Genomic DNA, 21,979 nt, shown 5'->3' with positions numbered 1-21,979 from the left:
TGTGGATGAAACATGACCTGCTCTGCTGTGTCCAGCATGGCAAGTCACAGCTGTAATACCCAAGTATACCTTTGTCCGAAGGCCAGTGACACAGGTGTATCTCAAGGACATGGAAGATACTTCTGGAATAACACAGGCTGCCACTACTATTTGCTACCCATGGAGAGATAAGCCCTGAGCCCGTGTGGCTTCAGCATGCTGCACGTTATTGCAGGCAGTTATCCCACCAGAGAGAAGTCCCTTCGTGGGAAAGAAATGAAGTGAAAAAAGAGGATTGAAAATGGAAGGATCAAACTGAATTATTAAAACCTCAACTTGCTAGCAGTTGCACAAAGGATGTGCAAATGATACAATATCAAGTATGGTCTTTTTAGTTGGTTTTGTATTTGCAATAGGCTCTTTAAGACTTTAATTGTATTCAAAATTTGTTATATTGCAGATGAATATATCAGATAAATATTGATTTAGAACATTTGGCAAATGGTCTACTGAGTTCTGTATTCTTTCCCTAACTCTTCAGGGGAAAATTATCAGACTGAAAGAAGGCTGCTATGGGAGAATTTCTTCACAAGTGAAATTTCTTTGTACTCATTTTTGAACTGGGCTTTGAACATGGTCATTAATTTTTATACTTCTTCCCTACTATTATGTTTTAGTGTTGCAATGTTATTCAAAATAATGAAGATGTTTTAGCTAGCTGTGTGAAAATCCAACCCTTTCTGAGTCAGGCTGAATTTTGAGCCACAACCATATCTTGCAACAGTGAGTTCCAGGGGCTGTTTGCACACAAAATGTATTATAGGAGAAAGTAAATGCATTTGCTGCCTTTCATTTTTGCCTAAAAAACAGAGGCACAAGTTTGGATTTCCCTAGAGAGGAACACAGTGTATAAGGTGAGCAGACAGCATGCTTGACAGAGCATAGGATCATTCGCTCTGTGCTTCCCCAGCTAGCAGAGCCCACCTTTCCTGCCCAGCAGGAAATAAAGGACAATGCAAGATTGCATTTTCCCACCACATGCCAAAAACATCTTCAGCCTATTCCACATCTGTTTTTTCCTGCAGATCCACAGTGCTCCAGCAGAGACCAGAAGCCACCATCAATCTTCCCGTACAGATGAAGCTCACAGGAACGTGTGAACTACAGTAAAATATCTGGGGAAAAAAGATCTGGTAGGAAATTATATCCAAGCTGAATTAAGCACAACCCTACATAGGAAATAGCCTAAAAGTATTTGCAAATACATAGATACTGTGAAAAATTACACTCCACAGGCAGGCCAGGCAGACTCTGAAGTTATAGGCATAACCTGCAGCAGCAAAAATATTAAGAAATACCTTTATAAATGTATGGCTGTTTAAACACTGGAACAAGCTGTCGAGGCAGGTTATGGAATTGCTAGCAATGGTGCTGTTCAAGGCTGGATTTGTCACTGCCCTATTAGGGATGATGTACGTGGAGCTAAATCATTTCTACCATGATGCAGCTCCTTTCCAGCCCAAATAAGCCAAATGTAAATGTGATGTGTATCAAAACATACTAAATACGAAGAATGAAACTCCTGCTAAATGAGATCAACACGCAGAAAAGGAGCATCCAATAAAGAACCTTCAATAACTCAGTCATAGGAATGAGCACTGCCATGAAAGAGCAGAAAAATGAAAGGAAGAGGTGTTCAGACAAATGTGTGAGGCATCAGAAAAGGAAACGTCTGTTACTATCTGTAAAGAATTTGTATATTAAGGATACTAAACATACATTTTTAAGTGCAAAAGAAACCATTCCTTTCAGCCTTAGACTTCTTAGCTCAAAACATACTCTCTTCTCTTATCAAACCACTTTTTTCAAAGGATTGTAGAAATGCTTGCAGCAAGTTAGAAGCAGCTCAAATGACAGCTACCAGTCTGTAAGCTGCAGCTGGAGAGCTGAGGAAGCTGTTTTAATAATAATAATAATAATAACAATAACAACAACAATAAAAGACAACTGTATTTCAAAACTTCACTTTGGAAAAATGAGTTAATAGAGTTCCTGCTAGAGTCAGAAGGAGGAACAGGTTAGCTGACTGTTCTCAAGCTACAAACCCAGCCAGTGCCTTTTGCATTTGCTCTGTCATTATGGAGGATCTGGTAGTGATGGTCTGTGCTTGGGCAATGGTCCAAGGATGAATGCTTCAGCCTGAGCTGAACCTCAGAATCACTGACTGAGTGGCAGACCTGCAGACCCACCTCCTGGGGTGGAGCAACTGCCCCAAGGGATTGGCACTGATAAGAGACCTTCTGGTAACTCTCTATGGGAAAAAAAGTGCTAGAATTCAATCTGTAAGGGATTCAGGTCTGTTTATGCATATATGCTGTGTATATGCATACATACATATATAAAACTTGGAGCGTATATATATAACCATAGGTGTTGAAAGTCTAAGGAGTCACCTTAAATTTGTCAGAGATGGATAGAACCTTGCAGAGATTAATGCAGCTCATCGCAAATATGTGCTAAATGATGGTCCAAATTACTTTGGAGTTGTGTATTTCTCTCTGTTAGCTGCAAAGGAAATTCAGATTGTGTGACTTAAGGGAGGAACACTCAGGACATCTGAAATTAGGTGCTACAAACCCTGTTAGGACCGAGACTGCTGTGTTTCTTCATGCATCCTTTTCTGCTGGACACGAGAAGGCCCAAAGGACCCAGGCAGAGATACCTGCATCTCACCTGTGTTTGAGAAGGGCAGCCCTAGTCCTGTTGTCTCTACCTAAGCATGACAGCTCCAGGACACAGTTGTAAGTGTAGCAAACCATCCCAGAAAGGCTTTGGTCTTCTACTCAAAATTCAGGAAAGACTGTTTTGGGGAAGTTAACCTTTCCTATAGAAATGAAAAAAACAACTCTCTGCAACTGGGAATAGACTTGTTAGAGAGTATACCAGGTTATGGGGAAATCAACCTTACAAATATGGAGAACGCCTAGGCCCATTCATATGAATTATTTATGTTGTGTGCCCATCGAAATAGGTCACTTTAAACATTTTTATATATTTCCATTTTTTTCTTCTGCTGCCTTGTGGATTTTTTTTTTTCGTTTGGGGTTTTTTGGGGGGTTATTTGTTGATGGGGGTTTTTTTGTTTGGTTTTTTTTTTGCTATTCCCACTGTAAAAGTCAAGAATGGCCACCATCTAATTAAGGCAAAGATACTTCTAAGTCCTTAGTGATCTGCTGAGTTAGTGAGGACATGAACTGCCATAACATCTAAAATGACAGATTTGCTCTATGTTTAAGGCATGGAGTGGTGGAATTTTATGTCGGCAGGTCTCTTTACTCTAAAGGGTCGTTCTCCTGCTTCTCGTACAGATAGGGTATGATCATAGAACTTGAGATTCATATGGGATTTGCTTTATGGCTGCATCAAAAGTCCAAAACCAAAGCCAGAGTCACTGCAGAAATATTTCTAAGTTGCAGCTGTAATCAGAAAGTCTAATGCTTGAAGCAAAGATTAGAAATGCTGTGATACTTCATGTACAGGTGAACTAGTGATAGCATGCACTTTAGTGCTCACATTTGCCTTCTGAGGTTTAAAAAAACCCGAACTTCCTCATCTGCACTAGGACTTTTTTCTGTAATTTCCCACAGCTCTACCACTAATGGTAATACTGTGACATCTCAAATTTGCTTAAAGGTGATCACCAGCCATTAGTTTAACAACTGCCATCCGAAGGAGGTTAGATGGCTTCTGTCTGAAATGCTAATAACTGCCTGGAGTCCTGTCTGCTTTTGCCTTGCTTCCTCCTTCCATTTGAATAACTCGGGGGAAGGGATAATGGGAATTTTAACAGAAAAGCCTGCACTGTTACAAACTCTGCCATCCATCTTGCAGTCTTACATCAGGCACGGGGTTACTGCTGGAAACAGGTAGCCTATTGCTTCCTAACATTTTTGTATCTTTTAACCAGACCACTACTAGCAGTATAGTTATTAGTCCTAGTAGTAATGATATTGCAATGTGTTGTAGGGCATCCGTTGAGCTGAGTGTTCTTTAAAGACTCAATGACAAATAATTGTTCCCATGAAGATTTTGGGGTCTCCATGGTCTGGACTTAAAAAGGGCAGGAAATATCTCTTATGTCTACTGCGAATCCAGCCTTCTAAGAAACACATACACTTTATGATACAAAAAGCATGATTAGACTCTAACTACACTGTAGTTACATTTTTAACATAAGATTTTCACTAATCTGTATAATGAGGTACTTCATGGACTGGCAAAAAATAATTACAGTGTAAAATGACATAACTAATATACCTGTATTTAAAAATATAGAGTCAGATCCTCAGCTGAGTTAAATCATAATCTCTCAGATGACATCAGTGTGGTTTCTGTGCATTAAAAAGCAAATCATGGGAGCAATAATATCTCAATTATGTAGTTAACCTTCTGGTTGTATTAATTAGTGATGATTAGGCATGGGAAACTGTAATTATGTCACGTACATAACATCCCTTTGAAATTGCATCGTGAATCTAAACACAAAAGGCAGGTGTGAACATCTACCCGTATCCATTTCTGATGTCTAGAACAAATCTGAAACTCAATTATTGGACCCTCTAGCCCCTATCTGAAACTCACCTGGTGGTGACAGCTCTGATGTTGTCAAACGTGCAGAAGAAATTGCAGTTTGCATTTGTCTCAGAAGAGTCATGCAAGGTAGAAGGTAGAACTGTCCCACAGCCTGATTTCACACAGTGGTTACTAAAAACTGACTTAAAAAAAAAAAAAAAAAAGACAAACAAAACACCTAGGTCCAGTCCAGTCCCTAAAGGAGGAAGCCCTGAAACTAAGAAGCACCTTTTCTCTAACTCACCACATTTGGCCATTTGTCTGGGGCATGAACAGCTAAAAATCAGCACCTCTTGCTCCTGTTTGCAGGAGCTTCTGGCAGCCAGAGCGTTATTTGCACAGGACCTTTCTGAAGAGTTGCTCCTCACTGAGTCCAAAAACACAGTGGTAGACGCTGTACTGGGGAAACTGGAATTCCTGAGGCAGAGGAAGACTGTGGTATCATGAAGAGGGAGTCAGAGCAAGCAGAATTTTTCACCACTGCCCTCATCCCTGGCTTAAGACTGAAGCTTTTCACCTTCAAGGATAAAGAAGAGAAAAGCCAATCTGAGCTAGTACTCTTCCCCCAGTATATCAGAGATGCTTTATTCCAGCAGAGTGTTCCCTCACAGCAGGACTACAGTAAATAATTAATGTCTAGGTCATTCAGTCCAAATTTAGAAAAAATATAAAACATTTCACTTTTAGATAGTCTTTTATCACCTACTGAAACCCCCAGAAGCTCTGCACTGCAAGAGGAGTGATAGACCTAAACATTCATTCAAGTCTGGGGTTACTCCTTTCATTCAGACAGCAGCATCCTGCCATCTCTGCAGGAAAAAGGACAAACTGCAGAAGAACATCACAGAATTTCCATTAAAATTAATCCTTTGAAAAGTGAATGTCAGAAGACACTGTATATTTTGACCAGACAAATATACTTTAAATGGACAGTTTGCAAATGTCAGGTTGAAGTGTTCCAAAGTTAGAAGCTGCTGGAATTAAGGTTGCCTGTGCATTCTGCGTAGTATTGCACTTGCAGGCACCTTCTGGCTGTTATTGGCTATTTTTTCCTTTTTTTTTTTTAGTCTAAATAACTTGACTTTAGAAGGCTGAATTGCAAATCTGGCATTTGTAATTCTGGGAAACCCCATCTTGCACACTTTTTCATCTATATTTGCTTAATTATTGTTTGATATATTATTTGCTTTCTGCTGTGCTAGCAGCATGGGACACTGGCACAACATGGGCCAGAGTTATGGACTGACCCACAGGACGGTCTTGGGATTTTCAATGGATCTACTCTAAGGTGTCAGATCTGTTGGCCGTAAATCAGGTTTAACAGAAAACGCTGTGCTGTGCACAGCCTGGGTCTGTAAGGCCCTAAGTATATCACGGGCAGAGCAAGGTCTTGTTAGCTGGCATGGTAATTGCAGGGACTAAAGGCACGTGGCACTTTGCAGGATGGCTTTGGCAAGACACACACCCTGGCTTTTAGCTCTCCCAACTGTAAAACTGTTGCCTAACGTTGAGCAGCAGCACTTCCCAGGCATTGCAAGCTGTTCCCTGATGGTATATCCAATTTGATCTGAGATCCTTGACTGAAATTTCTGTGGAAGGGTTACTTAAATGTTTTCTTTTTCAACTTGAAGTTCATTCAGTATAGTGTTATAGAAGCAATCCTTGCAAATATCTCACTTTAATAGAGGTTTTGTGGTGTTTTGTTTTGGTTTTTTTGTTTTTGTTTTTTTTTCTTTTCTTTTGCTCTTGGAAGTGGCTGTGACAAGAATGACAGCACAAAACACAACAGAAAGTTAGAAACATCACTTTCCTGAGACAGCACACAAAGTCCTGGCTTACCACCATCCTGACGGGAAACCGAGCCTCTCTGCCTTCAGACTCCCACCCCTGTCTCACCCTGGGGCTGCAGGGATTGTATAAACTGAGCGCAGTGTTACTGCCATTTGGACTGATGCTCCTGGCCCGTATGGATGCTGGTGCTTTTTGAGGTCAGCGCAAAGATGAGCTTCACCTACAGGCACTGTCTAGGGCTCCTCGACAGGTCTCAAATTTGCCACTCCCAAGCAAAGAGTATGGGCTACCAATGCCTACAACCATCTAAAAAGAGACACTAGCAGAGGAATAAACAATTGAGGGAAGGTGCTTTCATCATGTCAGTATTTTTTGTGCTTTTTTCTCAACTTGCTGCACAAGCAAGGCAGTGCTGTTTGCCCCTACCCTTTGATACACACCTCCTGACACCCAAGAAAAAGGTTGCCGCGATCTGATAACACACAGGAGCCTCCTTTTCCCCGCTGTCATCCTTTCCTCCGTTCAGCCCCACAGATCTCTTTTTTTCCTAAGCCCGCACACTTTGCTCAGGTTGGGATCCATCCCTGTCACAACCCAGCATGTCCTCTGCTCCTCCTGCTGGCATTCTTCCCCCTCTCAGCACTTTCTTTCCATCAAGTCCTCTTACACTGCAAAGCCTGCAGAGCATCTGAAGAGTTGGCATGGGACAGACTGCGACAGGGGCCATTGCCACAATTTCACAGCGCAGGTGACAGAACTAGAGGCTTCGGCACGGCTTTGTTTACCAGCATGAAAGAGGCTGAACCAATCATGGAATTCCCTGGGGTCTTTTACCTCACTCTCCCCTTTCCCTTCTGGAGTCTTGACCATCTACCCCATGCCACTCCTTCCCACCTTAGCCAGCTGCTCCAGAGGTGCAGGACTGACGAGGCTACGGCTCAGCCCCCTTGGTTAGTGACACAAACACATTATCAGGGGACAGACACCACAGGAGGCAGGGAGCTGGGGGTGTGTGCATATACCTACAGGAATTTTCTTAAGGGGAAGAGCAAGAAAATGTCATTTCTTAAGAAGCTGAGGTTTTTAAGAAAAATACAAGACCCTTCTCCAAACCTTGACTCTAGCTCATGGCTTTGCATATTTAGGTATCTCTCACTGTAGCACAGGACTTGAGTTTGAGCACTAGAAGCATGAATGAGATTTAAGAAATTAACCATAAAAATGCAGAGTTCTGTCCACAGATAAGTTTTCCTGCCATCAAAAAAACAGGGGTTTGGGTTTGGCCCGCCACTGCTGAGATTTTGCATCGAGGCATTGCTGGGGTTCAGACTCACAATATGGTGAAACTCTGACAAACTGGGATGTGATTGCACCCAGCAGCGCTGCCTCAGCAAGCCGTTTTAGGCGTGCTTCCCTCTTTCTTTCCAACGTACCTTCCCAGCAAACTCATGAACCACACAAGAGGCACTAAAAAGTGTTTGGAACAGAAATGGGAACAGAAGGAATGAAAGCAATTCTGCTAAAAGAGCTGGATTTTGTGTTTGTTCTTATTCTGCACCTTCCCCTGCCTGGGTGTGACACAAAGGAAATCTCTGCAGCTGATCTGGGACTCCGCAAACCGAGGGATTATGCGCTACAGATACTGACAGGCCCCTTTGCTTACAGCCTGGCAAACACCACAACAGTAATCTCCTCTCTGAGATAAGGACCATCAATCTTACTCTTACACCAAGCTGCTCCCCTCTGCCCCTCACACAGAGCTGGAGGAGAAGCCCTCTGCCGGGAAGGATGCTAAAATCTTTCCTTCCCCAGTGCCCTCCTGTTTTAACTTACTCTTTCCGCTGGCCTCCCATCAAAGTCGGGTCAACACATATCCATTTTCTGTGCTGAGCTGACTAGTTTTCAATAACAATTTCTCCTTCATTTCGTAACAGAGATCAATAAAACTGCCCCTCTCTCACTCTGGCTGAGATTCCAGCAGCATCATTTGCTCTTTATTGTTGCTACTGCTTTGGGTTTTTTCCTTTTCCTTTTTTTTTTTTTTTTCTCCTTTTTTTTCTTTTTTTTTCTTTTCTTTTTATGGCAAGGCACAGATCAATTTAACAAGATGAAAATGACTTAGACTTACTTTCACTCAAGGTAAAATCTGCACTTTTATAACCAGGATATAATTCACAATCCTGTCATTAAACTCTGTTAATCCTATTATTATGAAGATAAATAATTACCCATAGCGAAGAAAGGGATTCCCAACAGAGTAGAATTATATTTTCCATCAGTAATGAAAAATATCCCTGCCGCAGTGACACTGGAAATACAGATAGTGAGTACTCCCAAGAGTCCCAGGAAAGGTTTGCTACGAAGGCAGTCCTTCATGGAGCTCGAGAGGGTAGCAGTCAGGAGAATCAGCATCAGGCTCACCAAAATCTTGCCCCTGGCCAAGAGACTGGTCTGGTGGAAGTCCTTCCAGAGGCTGAAGGATGCCAATGAGTAGAGCTGTAGATCTTGGTGATCCAGCTGCATCTTGTGCATCAGTTTACAGAATTCGCTCTCCCATTTCTCCCCAATGAGGTCCTGGGTGACAGAGCCATACGTTTGGAGGTAGTAAGTGATTTGGATGGCTCTGGCTGACTTGACTCTCTGGTCCTTGCTGTTTGGCACTTCCATGACCCCTCCGAGCTGGTGGCCAATAAAACTGCTCCTGCCATCCTGAGAGAGAAAGTAAAAAAAGACGAGCATGCGGTTATGTTGTGTAAGAGGTGATACAGTGCTATCGTTCAACTCCACCTTCCTCTCACAAGGCATGCCGAGCTCCACTCAAAGGCCACTGCAGTCAACGGGAGTAGTGCCATTCACTTCAGTGGGCTTTGGGATGCATCCCTGTTGCCTGCCACAACTCTACTGCTTACTCATTAGAGACTCATTTGCAATGCTGTGTTGCAGCTCAGGGACTGCTTAGATACGCATTGTGGTCCCAGATGTTCGGGGACCGAAGTGTAGCATGCAAGCTCCTCACCCCACGGCAGGGGTCGCTTCCCTGCGTTCTAACTGTGACAAATCTCCAGCTACTGAATTACGAGCTGTTTGAGATTAGGATCAATTTCTGGAAGAATTGTGATTTTCCTGACACTTTGGAAATGTTTTTAAAGAAGTTGGAAAATGTACAGAAAATGAGGCCTGGTTCCTCAGTATACAGATGTCAACGCAGACGATCCACCAAGTTTAATAGCTGCTCTGGCTCTAGAAAAATATAATTGAAATTGGACTTTTTGATTTGTTTATTTGAGATTTCATTAATTTATATCAGTGGCACAGAGAAAAGAACCTACCTTACACCTCAGGATTTGTTTTTTATATTTCAAGAACATAGACCTTTCTCTGGTCTCACTTATTTTTTTGGTATGGGCTAGGACATACAAAACTCCATGACAATTAGTAAAGGACACATCAGGTGCATTCAGGATCAGCCCGTGTCTGTTTACAAGACCAGAGCATTTTTTTGGGGGTAGGGTTATCTGGTCTCATTTAGATGGTGGAGGGGTTTTTTTGGTTTTGTTGGGTTGGGTTTTTTTTTGTTTTGTTGTTGTTGTTTAAGAAAGATTTTGAAAGAAAGGTCCTGTAAGGAAGGTCCTTGCTTTTAAGCCACTGGTTATTCTAGCTCTCTAGAATAACTTTGGTGTGCCCCTTTCAAGACAGGGGAAGCTTGTGTGGATTTAGAAGATCAAACCCAGTTGCAAACTGAGGAAGAAGACTCAGTAGATTGGATAAAAATGTCCTAGCACAAGTAATCTCTTTGATCAAAAAACTCTAAACCTGGGGATTAAATGTCTGTTGCACACCAAATAACATTTTACTTTGCCCCGTCCCGTAAATTAGGTTATAAGTTTTTAGATTTCTTTCCTCTTCTATTTAATAAAAACAGAACATTCTCAACCAGTTAATGTATAAAACATGTTGCAGCAGTGAGTTCACATGAAATAATGCATCCGCTGTGGGAATGAGCTGACTGATAGCCTGAATTTGGGAGATGCTCTGCCCTACACACCCTTGGAAGCAGTCATCTGTGAAAGGCCAGAAGAGCGGGGACACTTTTAACATCTATTACATCCAACATTAACCATTTCTAGAAACACTTGTGCTGCACACAGGTTGTTATCTGAAATTGTCAGATCTGTTCATCGTAATGATCCCATCCTAAGGAAAAATCAATGAAGCAAGGTACCAGGCTTTACAAAACATAGATGTCTTCTGGCATGTCTGCTCATAGAATAAATAAATACCAGAAATTGAACAACAGCACTGAAAATGTTTTTTATACTCACCTTGCTTGTCTCCGGTATGCAAAGGGGGTAATCCCCCCACAGAAATTTCTGCCCATGGCCCGCTTTCAGGGGAGGAGCTCACGCTGTTTTCAGCGTTTGCCTGCCACAGTCCAGGGAAAGTGACAAAGTGCTTTTCAGAAGTTCATTTTTTCCCTATTCCCAGTTGTTATTTCCCACAGAAATAACGACTTCTGGCAAGGTATCCTGGCACAAGCTGACATGAAAGGTGATTTGCAGTCTAATGCCAGCTTCTCAAATCACCTGAAGCCTCATTGCAAATGTCATAGAAGCAGAGACAGCAAGCGCAGAGGGGCAGCTGGTGCCGTCTGGCTCCAAAAAATCCTTGTCTTTGGCATTTCATGTTAGAATCCTGTTTAGAGTTATTATTCCAATTTTTTTTTTTTCTTTCCGAGGAGGGGGTCACAGCTAACACACACAAAAGGTACGTTACCAATCTGGTAATTAAGGTTGAGCAATGCAGTCCCTGCTCACATCAGGTGCAACTTCTTGGTAAAAACCCCCTTTGGCACTGCTTTGAAATTTTAGGGAGAAATGTCCTATCTCCTCAGTATATATGTAGTGTTGACATTCAAACATTTTCAGCCACTGCAGGATACTTTAGCAGCACAGCTCCAGACCCAGACAATGGACTGTAATTCAGGTTTCATTGATTCACTATGCAGCACACAAGGCAAGGTTACGGGAAACTTTGTGATGACCATCTGCCTTCCTCTTGGAAAGGTGCACCGAACGATGGCAGCATTTCAAAAGAGGCAACAGATCAGGCACAAATAAATCATGTTCTGCCATATCTCCCATGAAACCGAAGATAACGGCTATTTGTTACACTGATGTACAATAGGGCACCCAGCTCATATGTCAGCAAAACAGAGAGCGAGCTTTCAGATGGCATCGAGGAAATCAAAGATGCTGAATTGCTTTGAGGTCATTTTGTCCATCCCTTTCCTTCCAAAGGCAGATTGCTTCCTATCTGCCCAAGGTTTTGCCTCGACTGCTTTTATAGCACGCAAACACAAACCTGCCACCACAGCATTTGGGGAAATGGGGCGTTTTTCTAATACAGCTCGTACTTTTTGCCAAACACTCTAGAGAGATAATGGCCCTGTTGTGCTAGGCAGGGCTGTCACAGCAATGCTTACAATCTCAGCAAGATAGACAGGAGAAAGACGGGGAAAAAGAGTGCCTTTCACCTCCTTTTTGCAGGTGGAGGCTGATGTGTGGGAAAATGAAGATCGAGTGCTGCCAACATGACTTTCAGCATCTCCCAGAGGCCCCCAAGCCAGGGACCTAACTACCTCTGGATGTCTCATGGGTGCTTCAGGGAGTTATTTGCCTTCCCATGTTCTCTGTTGTCATCCAGGACCACCTTGGTGAAAGAAGATGTGAACAGCTAAACTCCTGGGCTAAGCCTAAGCTTTGGGAAACAAAATGAAGCCACAATGACTTGCACAAATAAGGCCTAAAGACCAGGCAGATTTTGAACAAGATCTCTCATTCTGCCTAGTTCTTCAATGAAAAAAAGCACTTTCTGCTATTAATTAGCACATCCTTCCTGGTATACACCTACATGATGTCATTTTTAATTTCACAACAATGGTTTCATGCTTCAGACTACACATCCCTTTACAGATTTACATGCATATGTCGCCACTCTTTGACCTTATACACAGATAAACAAACCAGGAAAATCGAGTAATAACAATAGTTATTGGTTGTACACCCACATGTAACCACAGGATCTACAACATAAGATGATAACTGTCTTTAGCAAGGTCACTAGCATGGCTGGAGCCTGAACTTCAGATTCCCAGGCTGTGTCTATGTGCTTTTCTTTTTTTTTTTTTTTAAATGTCTAATGAAAACTTCACAGTGTCTGTTCTCCCAGAGGACAAAAAGGGTCGTGGCCCATCCCGATGGCAGCTAATTCTCTCCAGATCTGAGCATCTTTAAAAGTGGTGTGAAATATAGACTGCTGGCTGGGGCCTGTGATATTTGATCTTAAACATGGGCCAAAGCAAAAATCTTTGATTTGATGGATATTATTAAATTGTTTTTTCTGTACTCCCCTCTCTTTTCTAGATGCCTCAAAGTCATTTGATAGATTTAGAGTTTGAAAGGGAGAAGGATGAGAACTAAGGGTTCTCAGAGGAGAGAGAGATGACAGATGTGGGCAGCGTTATTCTTCTTTTCCTCCAGCATGATGGACTTTACTGCCTGTGCTTATGCAAACCTGGCCTTGCATGTGATTGAAAACCCAAACTCCTTGTCCATTCAGCAGTAAAAATCACTAATGGTGAATGGATGGATGCAGAATAAACCCCTCCCATATTTCAGGCTAGCAGCTTGTCAGTGAAGGATGCTGGGACCATTAATATCTTAAAAAGACGTGTAAATGTCATGGGGATGTTTGGCTTGCTCCAGAGCTGAGTGCGGGATCTCTCAGGTTAAACAAAACCAGCTGCTCCTGCTGAGCTAAATATCTTTTGCTGGTGCTAATGTAGGCATAGATCTCTCTGCATGCAGCCCAGAGGGATACTAGCAATACTCCCTTACTGCTAAATTACCTGGGACCTTTTCTGTTTCCTTAATAATTTCAGCGTGGCTGCTGCAGCCCCAGCTCCCATCCCAGGGGTTCTGTGTGTCACTGCCCACTGCCATGCCAGCCCTGGGCAGGACACCTTCTCCTCCCTGCTTCCAATGGCACCATCCTCCACTGACTTCTCTCTCATGGGAAAAACAGAGGGTTTAAAATATTTTTGAGATGTCATGGCTTCTGCCTTCCCAGCGCCCTGCTCAGTAGAGGTTAGGGCTGGTGAGAGGTTTAGAAGTCATTTCAGATCACTGGCAAGGAGGAGAGGAGCCCTTGTGCCCTACTGCGAGATCATTTTAATTCAAGTACATTCGCAGGACCTTTGCCAGCAAATTCATCTCTATTTTTATTTTTCTTTAACTGCTACATCTTATCAACTGGAGTGATGGATAATTATCAAGCTACATTATAGAAATGTTAGGATAAAGCATGCAATCCTGGTTAAACTCTATTTTGTCTTAAAAGCTTAAAAATGTTCAACAGAGGGCAACCAGGAATGCCTATCAAAAATATATTGTGTGATAAACATCTTAATAAGATCAATGCAGTTGTTTGTCCTCGTGGTAAGGACATTCCTACTCTACCAAACGTAGGTTAAATAAAGTATTACACTAAAATCCACAAAGGTTAGGATGAAGTCAGTTGCTTTAATTCACCTAAGGTTTTCAAGGTAAAAAAAATAAAATAAAAACAAAATTAAATCCCTTTTCCTTTAAGGTTTAACATATAGAGTTGTTCCTGCCTGCCTTCAACCTCACTGTAAAACTCTGGAGGGATCTTTCTCTCCCCAAACCACCGCGATTTCCCTGTCCCTCATATAGTTATCCATGGAGACCTTATATCAGTCACTCCCTACTGCACAGCTACCAATTAGCAAGAATTCCTGAAGCATGCCTTTCAAATGGTCCCACGTATCGCTGATTTATGTCAGCATAGCAGTTCTCCTGCCCTCAGAGCTGTGTAGGTGCTCTTGCACACCCACCAGACTGTTTGCTGTGCTTGTCCCGGTGCAGTCATTCCGTATGGCTCAGCAATGGAGAGGGAGCCCAGGGCAAGCAAGCCCCCAGTGCAATGCATTTGAGGTAAAACTGCACGGGGGGGGGGAGGGTTCGCTGGGATCAGGGACACAGCAATGGCCACGTGGTCTGTTCACTCAGCAAAAATAAAAGGTATGAAGGTGGCCATAAGAAGCTATCCAGGAAATAATCCTGTAGCTCTCTTGCAATAAAGACCAATTCAGTTATTTCCAGCTATCTGGCAATGATGAGGTTCAGCTCACCAGTCAGTCAAGCAAATTTGTTTTATAGTCCCTGGGAAGAGCGAGGCACACCCATAGGACAACCTTCCCCATCCTAAGGTACAGGTCAAACCCAGACATGACCCCTGCAGTTGCCTGTCTCCCTGTTTACAGCAGAGCCACAATATTACTGAAGACTTGTTCCTAGCTTTTATCAGGCTAAAAAAGTTAGGATATATTAACCCACCTTCAGTGACAGGTGCAAACACAAAACTAGCCGAGCTGTCTTGTCCTTCCTGGCTCACATTAGTCCCTTCACAGGCATGTCCTGCAGGTTAACAAACATACAGACCTTGAGCTGCCTCCCAGTAAAATCAAGGATCACTAGTGTGATTTTTAAGTAAGGGAGATCTATACCCAGAACACCTGAAAGGCAGCCAGAACCACCTGGCACCTCATTCTGATGAGTCCAGGACTGTGATCCTTGCCCTTATTGCTTTGGGTTTCTAGTTTTTGATCTGGTAATTCGAAAAGAGACAAGAACAGAAGAAAAGTATTTCAAGAGACTCAAATACTCTAGGATTAATAACAGAGAATGAGAGAAATGTTCCTAACACAGATTTATTCCTTCCAAATAAATCAAATTTTGGAGGAATTCATAAGGGTGCAATAGCAAAATGTGATTGTTATTAGAGAGCTCTTTGAGGAGGAGCTTCTGGTGCTGGACATGCTGTATTTCTGAGTGGTCCTTCCTACTTTGTGTCTTCAGTATCACTCTGATTTTCACAGTTTTCACAGAATCACAGAATGGTTTGGGGGACCTTTAAAGGTCATCTAGTCCACCCCCCTGCCATGGGCAGGGACATCTTCAACCAGATCAGGTTGCTTAGAGCCCCATCCAAGCTGACCTTGAATGTTTCCAGGGATGGGGCATCTACCACCTCTCCTGGGCAACCTGTGCCAGTGTTTCACCACCCTCAGCTGGGCATCTCTGTCAAGAGAGAGCAAGGACAGAAGGAAAGTAGAAAAGGCCATACCTTTGCCTTCTGCTTCCCCTGCACATCCCTCAGGAATGAAAATACAAGATAAACCCTCTCCATCCCAGACCAGCTTACTCCACACCAAACCTTCCCTCCTAGATTATCTTTCACCTTTACATCTTTTCAAGCCTCCTTTATTCTTTGTCCTATCTTCAAGCTCCTCATTGCTCAACTGACCCCTTCATTCTCAAGGTCATATTCCTAATTGTTCTATCTCAGATCCCATCCCAGTTCTTCTGAGAAAAGAGGGATAGATTTGCTGCCCAGTTTACTCCCAGCACAGCTTTGTCCTCAGTTGTCCTAAGCAGGACCTGTGTGCCCAAGGACACAGTGGTGTCCCTGAAGCTGCTGAGCAATACCCATATTGGCTGTGGTTACACACCTGCCCTAGGTGGGGAAGGGTGTTGCAGGAAGATGTTATCGTTGGGGTTAAAGACAGCACAAAGGGGACTGCAAGCACTGGGGACGTCACTTTGCAGTATGGCTAGCCTATCTGCCACCTTCTTCTCTCCTCTCCATCAGGAGCAGGGTCACAGGCACAGCAGTGAAATGGCTTTAGCACAGATGGTTCAGACAGGTGAAGTGGTGGCTGCAGCCCAGCCCCACGAGATGGATCCAGGGGTGAAGGGTGCAGCTTGCTTTGGATGCTCAGCAGCCTGGGGACTGCTGGGATGGTTTTACTCAGGAGGACAGGGAGGTCGGTAGCTCAGCATAACTTGCTGTTTAGTGGCACAGGTTCACCTTCCACAGGAGACTTGTGTCAGCAGGGTTTCTCAAGTCATAGGCAAGCCTGGGTGTGTAAATCTACCAGGTCAGGTCTTAAAATATCTCTGTCCTTTTGTTTCCAGAAGGCACAGAACCACAGCTCTCTCCCCACCATATACTGTCTTCTGAGTTCGTGCTCTGCCCTAACCAGGACCAAAAGCCCTCGAGGCAGTCACCTTGGGTTCAGCCCTCTGCTTTCCGCAGCCTGCCTCTGCCCTGGTATCATAGGGCAAAACATCAGGCTGCATCTGGCCCCTAAATCCCACAGGATGAAGGATGATGGTAAAAATAATCACCGCGGATGAGAACAGTTTCCCCTGCCCATCCATAATGAGTTCCTGTCCGAGTGATGGCTGTGGACAAAGCAAGCAGGTGGGAAGTGTGCTTGGGGGGTGGGGGGGTGGGTTGTGTGACAAGGAAGTGGTCAATGATACAATAGAAGTGGAGTTTGTTGTGACTGTAAAAAAAAAAATAAATTGGAGCAATGGAGTGGGGTGCCCTAAAGAGACTGGAAATGTGAAAAGGAGGGATGTGGGAGGGAGAAAGTACAGGGAAAGGGGTAATGAAACAGCAGTTCTTATTGCACCCTGACAACCCAGAAAGAGGGCAGGAGAAGGCAGGTAGGAGCAAAGTTGCTTTGACATCCTCCTGCAAACAGCAGAGCTGTGTCTCCCGTGCCCTGTGCTGCCGTGCCAGTGGCAGCAGATGAACACAGCCCTGCTCGGGAGCCACTGCACTGCAGTCCCTGCTTCAGCGCTTGCTGCTTTCCCATCCCCCTCCAGCATCCCTCCTTCCCGCCCCTCCGCAGGACCCCAGGCCCCACCGTAACATCGAGCAAAGTAGCATTAACTCAGGGCTGGGCTTAGCCACCCTAAACTGACCTCCCCCGCCCCCCCCGCAACAGACCAACAGAAGAACAAGAAATTTCAAGCATTTCCACCCCAAAAGTCACACTTCGGGCTGGGAACATGGGTTATTTCTTCCTGCTGGCATCTCTTTGCTCCTGGGCATTTGGCTTGCCAGCCCTGCACGGCAATACTGTGTTTCCCTAGACCTGTGTGTAGGGATCTGTACAGCTCAAGAGGATTAAAACCCCATCCCCAGCACTGGGGGTCTCCCCAGTGCCCTGATTACTGGAGGTTTTTGAATGGGGCTATATTTCCCCACCTGCAGTGTTTGCAGGCCAGGTCCAGATCCTGGCAGTTTGATCCTGCTAACCAAGAGCTTCACACTAAGGCATGGGGATTTCCTCAAAAACTGGTATTCTATCCCAGGACCTCTATGTTTCACATCACCAAGGAGAACAGAGTTTATATTTTTCATCTATTCAAATCCTGCTTTATACAAGACTTTTGTAAGGAGGTGCCACAGGGCTTTAGGAGGGGAAATCCACACTCCTGCATTGCATGGTACAGTTGTGGCCCCTCACCTGTGCAAACTGGGACACCATCTAGAGCTCTGTCAGGTGCTAAACCATGAAGAATACCCAGTTTCAACTAAAAAAAGTTGTGCTTGTCTCCATGGTCTTGTGCACAGCTACTATACATCCTGAAGGATTTTGTTTGTGCCAAAAGGAAACGTAGGAATGAATCACTAAGGAGACAGCAGTGCCTCAAGGGAGATGCACCGAACCCCAATGTATGGATATATGCATTTAAACACTCACACTCACGTATGCAGGCATGTGTATGGAGAACACATGTACCATCTCTCGTATTTGGCAAACTCTAGAAAACTCTAGCACGAATACTTTATATTAATGAATACTCCATATTAATTCTGAATCCATCCACAGCTCAAGCTCAGTGTTAAAACTGTTCAAAGAAAAGGAATAAAATGAAAACCAGCATAAAAAGACAAGAAATGGTTTTTCACTGCAGGCCAGTGCTCCATCTAGCCCAATTTCCAGTCTCTCTGCATTTCTAAAGCATCACACATCAAGACACTGTCTTCCATAACATAGCTGGAAGACACCTTTGGGAGTCGCATTGTGGATTTTCCAGCTCTTCAACAAAAAAAAAAAAAAAAAAAAAGTGAAACCAGCTGCTGTGAAGGGGGAGAAAGAATGCAACTGTTCATTTTTTAACAAAGAAATCCTTCTCCCAAATGCCGGGATTTGAATGAAATTGGCAAAAAGAAGGAAGCAAGATTAATGAATTAAAGCTCTCTGGTGTCCTAGAGAAATCCAAGAGAGTTTATTATCTCAAGAGGGTCATGGCTTTCTCCAGATGGAAGTAAACAAGACAATATTGCACCAGAATGTTTTCTGCCTCTTGTGAATGTCTAATCTTAAAGCTTTCTTGAAGTCCATGGAGCTATAGGCTAAACAAGGACCTAATTCCTTAAGTAAAATAAAAAGCAGAAAATGCTAAAAATCAAGAAAACCTCCTTTCTTTTCTTCTTTCCATATCAACAGAATTAAAAAGCCATAAAACTGTTTGAAAAACCTCCCCATCCACTTCAAATGCGCAAGCTGAAGGGTTTGGGGGGGACGAGGATGGGACCCAAGGATTTTCCCTAAGAGGAGATCCTAAAAAGGGAGCACACATTTTCACTGACAGGTCTGTAGTCCCTCTTGCTTTGTGTGGATCCCACTGTGTACCTCTTCTAATTGTTTCACCTACACTGCTTGAAGTCCAATTCACACACACACAAAAAAGGAAGAAAACCTGCCAAGAAGAAGAAGGAATTGGATTTGCCTGGTTTTATTACTCCATCTAAAGGAAATGTTAAAAAATAAACAGCAGAGAATAAAAAGCAAGGAGTAAAGCGGATCCACAGGAATCATTTAAGCTCTAACAATCTAAAGTTTCAATAATGACACAGAAAAGGGTGCTTTTTTCTTTTTAAATTATGTTTTATTTTGGCAAGCATCTCTTTAATTTTCTCTTGTCTCCGCTCTTCCTGGTCTCTCTAGGGACCAGCAGCCAAACTACTGAAATGCTGCAATAATGTTTTTTCAAAGGCAAGAAGGAAAGAAATAATGGAGAATCAGACAGAGCCACGCATGACATGGCAAGATTTTGAGGGCTGGCGTGGTTTGAAGGCTAAGTTCCAGCTAAGCAGTTTGCAGGCTTAACTAAGCCCAGCCTTCAAACACAAGGCACTGTTGTGCTCTTACCCAAGTCCTGTCAGGAGCTCCCACTCTCGTGGTGCTCAATAAGACATAACAAGGCACTGAGCAAAACAGATACACTTAAGAACACTTAACACTTCCAGCTGAAAATTCCTCCTTTTTAAGAGATAATCAGATTTCCCACCTTTTTTTTTTTAATCTCAAATTTGGCATCGTGAAGCAATTTCTCTGCCCCGAAGCATCCCCCCCTTCCCTCCAGCATACGTTGGTTTTTAATGAGTTTGGCCATTTGTGAGCTGGAGAGAGCCAAAAAAATGTCTGATTTCAGATGTTTTTCCTTTTTTATTGTAACAATGGACCAGAATCTGGAAAGGGGGAGTGGGAATGAGGCATTTAAGTTGGCCTATATTTATGCATTAAAATATAACTGAAACTGGGGTTCTGGATCTGCATATGAGAAAGCTAACTCCCACTGAAGGTACTTTTGAATTCAGTAGGTTCAAAGGGATTTTTCACCCCCTTATATGAACCATCAGCAGGTAGTTTTTGCATTTGTAAAACCTGTCTCGAGATCACCTTGTAACATGTGCCCTTCATGACAAAATCTTATGTTCTCAGTAGCCCACAGAGATGAAGATGCTGTCACGTGGGATTCTCTAACAGATTTTTGGTAATTCTTATGCCAGTCAAAAAAGTAAAACTCTTGGCAGCATCTCTGCTTTGGGCTTCTCATTATCTCCCGCTGCTGGAGAGCTCTTCCACTGGAAGTTTGCTATCATTACAAAGGCTGGCGTTTCTTTATTATTTTAGCCATCCACTGTGGGAGAGCATGTCTCATGCTGCCTCAGCTGGCACAGAGCATATTTGCAATGATAAACAAGTGTTAAACAATAGCGTGCGACAGCCTGAAAATTTTGCATCAGCCCAAACCCTCCATCTAGAGATGAACATGTGAGAGATCCCACGCTGGGATCAATTCATCTTGATGCAGCCTTTGTGCTGCAGAGACCTGGGAGAACCCACACAAGGTATGGCAGACACTGAGGTCTCTGTTCAGACCATAATCACTGGTCACCAGTGAGGTTCTGGCATGGCTCAGGATCCCACTGCGCAAGGTGCTGTGCAAACACACAACTGGAGAAGCTGCCCACGTTCCAGAGATCTTCCCATCTGATGCTGGAGTTTCTTTAGTCACTTTATTTCACAGTATGAACTGGGGATGCCGCCAAAGGAGAGGTCCCTTCCCTCTCCTTCCTCAGCCCGCACCTCCTCCCTGCCAAGCTCAGGAGCAGCAGTTCATGCGGCATGTGGTGAAATGGATTGGAGTTATAATCCAGGTTTATGCAAACTCAATGGGAAGCAAAAAAGAAAAAAAAAAGAAAAAAAAAAAGAGGTAATCCCTTCCTTGCCGCCAGCTGGCAGAGGGTTTCTCTAATTCCTGTGCTCAAACCCCATAGTCAGGTGGTGGTGTGAGCTATGCAACACCTGAACAGCTTCATCCTCAAGGTGGCTGTATTTCACGGCTGAGTATTTGTCCTTTCGTGTGAGTACACAGCAGCTATTAACTTCAAGCAGAGTTTCTGATTTGGATGTGCCTTTTCAGCCAGAACAAGGCTCAAAACATGAAAAGTCAGAATTTAAACTCTGAGGTCCTGAGCCCAGGCTGCCTAACCAAACTCGACAGGGTGGAACTGCCAGGAGTACCAGGCTGCCTGCTCCAGGAGGAGAGAAAAAGGGGGGCACCTCCGGAGGGCAATTTGATCTCCAATGGATTGAATCTCATTCTTAGGGTTTTTAGTCCTCCTAGAGCCCACAGTGACACAAACCCTGATTTAAGTACCTTCATTAAATGCATAAAGTTAGGTTATAGATATGCTTAGATTTATAAGTTAATGTGCTATTATGAAGAATGAGTTCAAGATGCTAGGTAAGGTGGATATTTAGTTGCTGTGTATAAGAACTTCTGAAGAAATGTAGTATATTCGTTGTAAAGAATAATAATAATAACAACAACCACCACCTTTTCAACTTATCTGAGATATTTCCCTGCAAGACATCAACATTCCCCCCCCCCCCCCAAACAGACATTTTACAGTTACTTTAATGTAATACATGGTTTAAAAAAGAAGGCTTATCAAAGTCCCCTGGAGTGCAAAGTGATCTTTCAATTTATGTAAGTATAACCTATTTGAAAAGATTTTGGTTCTGGCAGACAGGAAGGATTGGACTTTTAGTTTTAAAATAAAAGTGCTGTAGGTGATGGGACCTTGTGGTATCTAACCACCTTTGGATATCAAACAAAAAAAATATTTAGGGAAAAATTCTGATAAATCAAGCCAAAGAGTATCTGATGGTAAACCACTTCCAGATGATAGAAACTCAGCATTTGTCTCCTGAGTACTCTGTAAAATCTCAGTCTCCCTGCTGCAATAAACTGTCAATATCTGGCAATCTATTTTGCAGGAGGATGGCATTTAATTCCGGTTCCTTCAGTGGAAGATAATTCCTTATTCAGATTAATGTATT

General features: G+C 43.3%; 1 protein-coding gene across 3 annotated transcripts in view; it reads right to left on the bottom strand.

Moving 5' to 3' along the window:
• The window catches only part of PTCHD4 (patched domain containing 4), a 92,558-nt gene that overhangs the window by 57,524 nt on the left and 13,055 nt on the right, over positions 1 to 21,979 (bottom strand). For all 3 annotated transcript variants that reach the window (XM_005239190.3, XM_027789180.2, XM_055810762.1), the window contains exon 2: positions 8,631 to 9,111. In XM_005239190.3, the coding sequence (XP_005239247.2) occupies positions 8,631 to 9,111 (481 nt within the window). The remainder of the gene's footprint in view (positions 1 to 8,630; positions 9,112 to 21,979) is intronic.

This window comes from Falco peregrinus, chromosome 7 (genome assembly GCF_023634155.1).
Source record: "Falco peregrinus isolate bFalPer1 chromosome 7, bFalPer1.pri, whole genome shotgun sequence".
In the NCBI taxonomy this organism is placed as follows: domain Eukaryota; kingdom Metazoa; phylum Chordata; class Aves; order Falconiformes; family Falconidae; genus Falco; species Falco peregrinus.
Note: the sequence above shows the minus strand (reverse complement) of the source record. Positions and strands in the feature narration are given on the sequence as shown.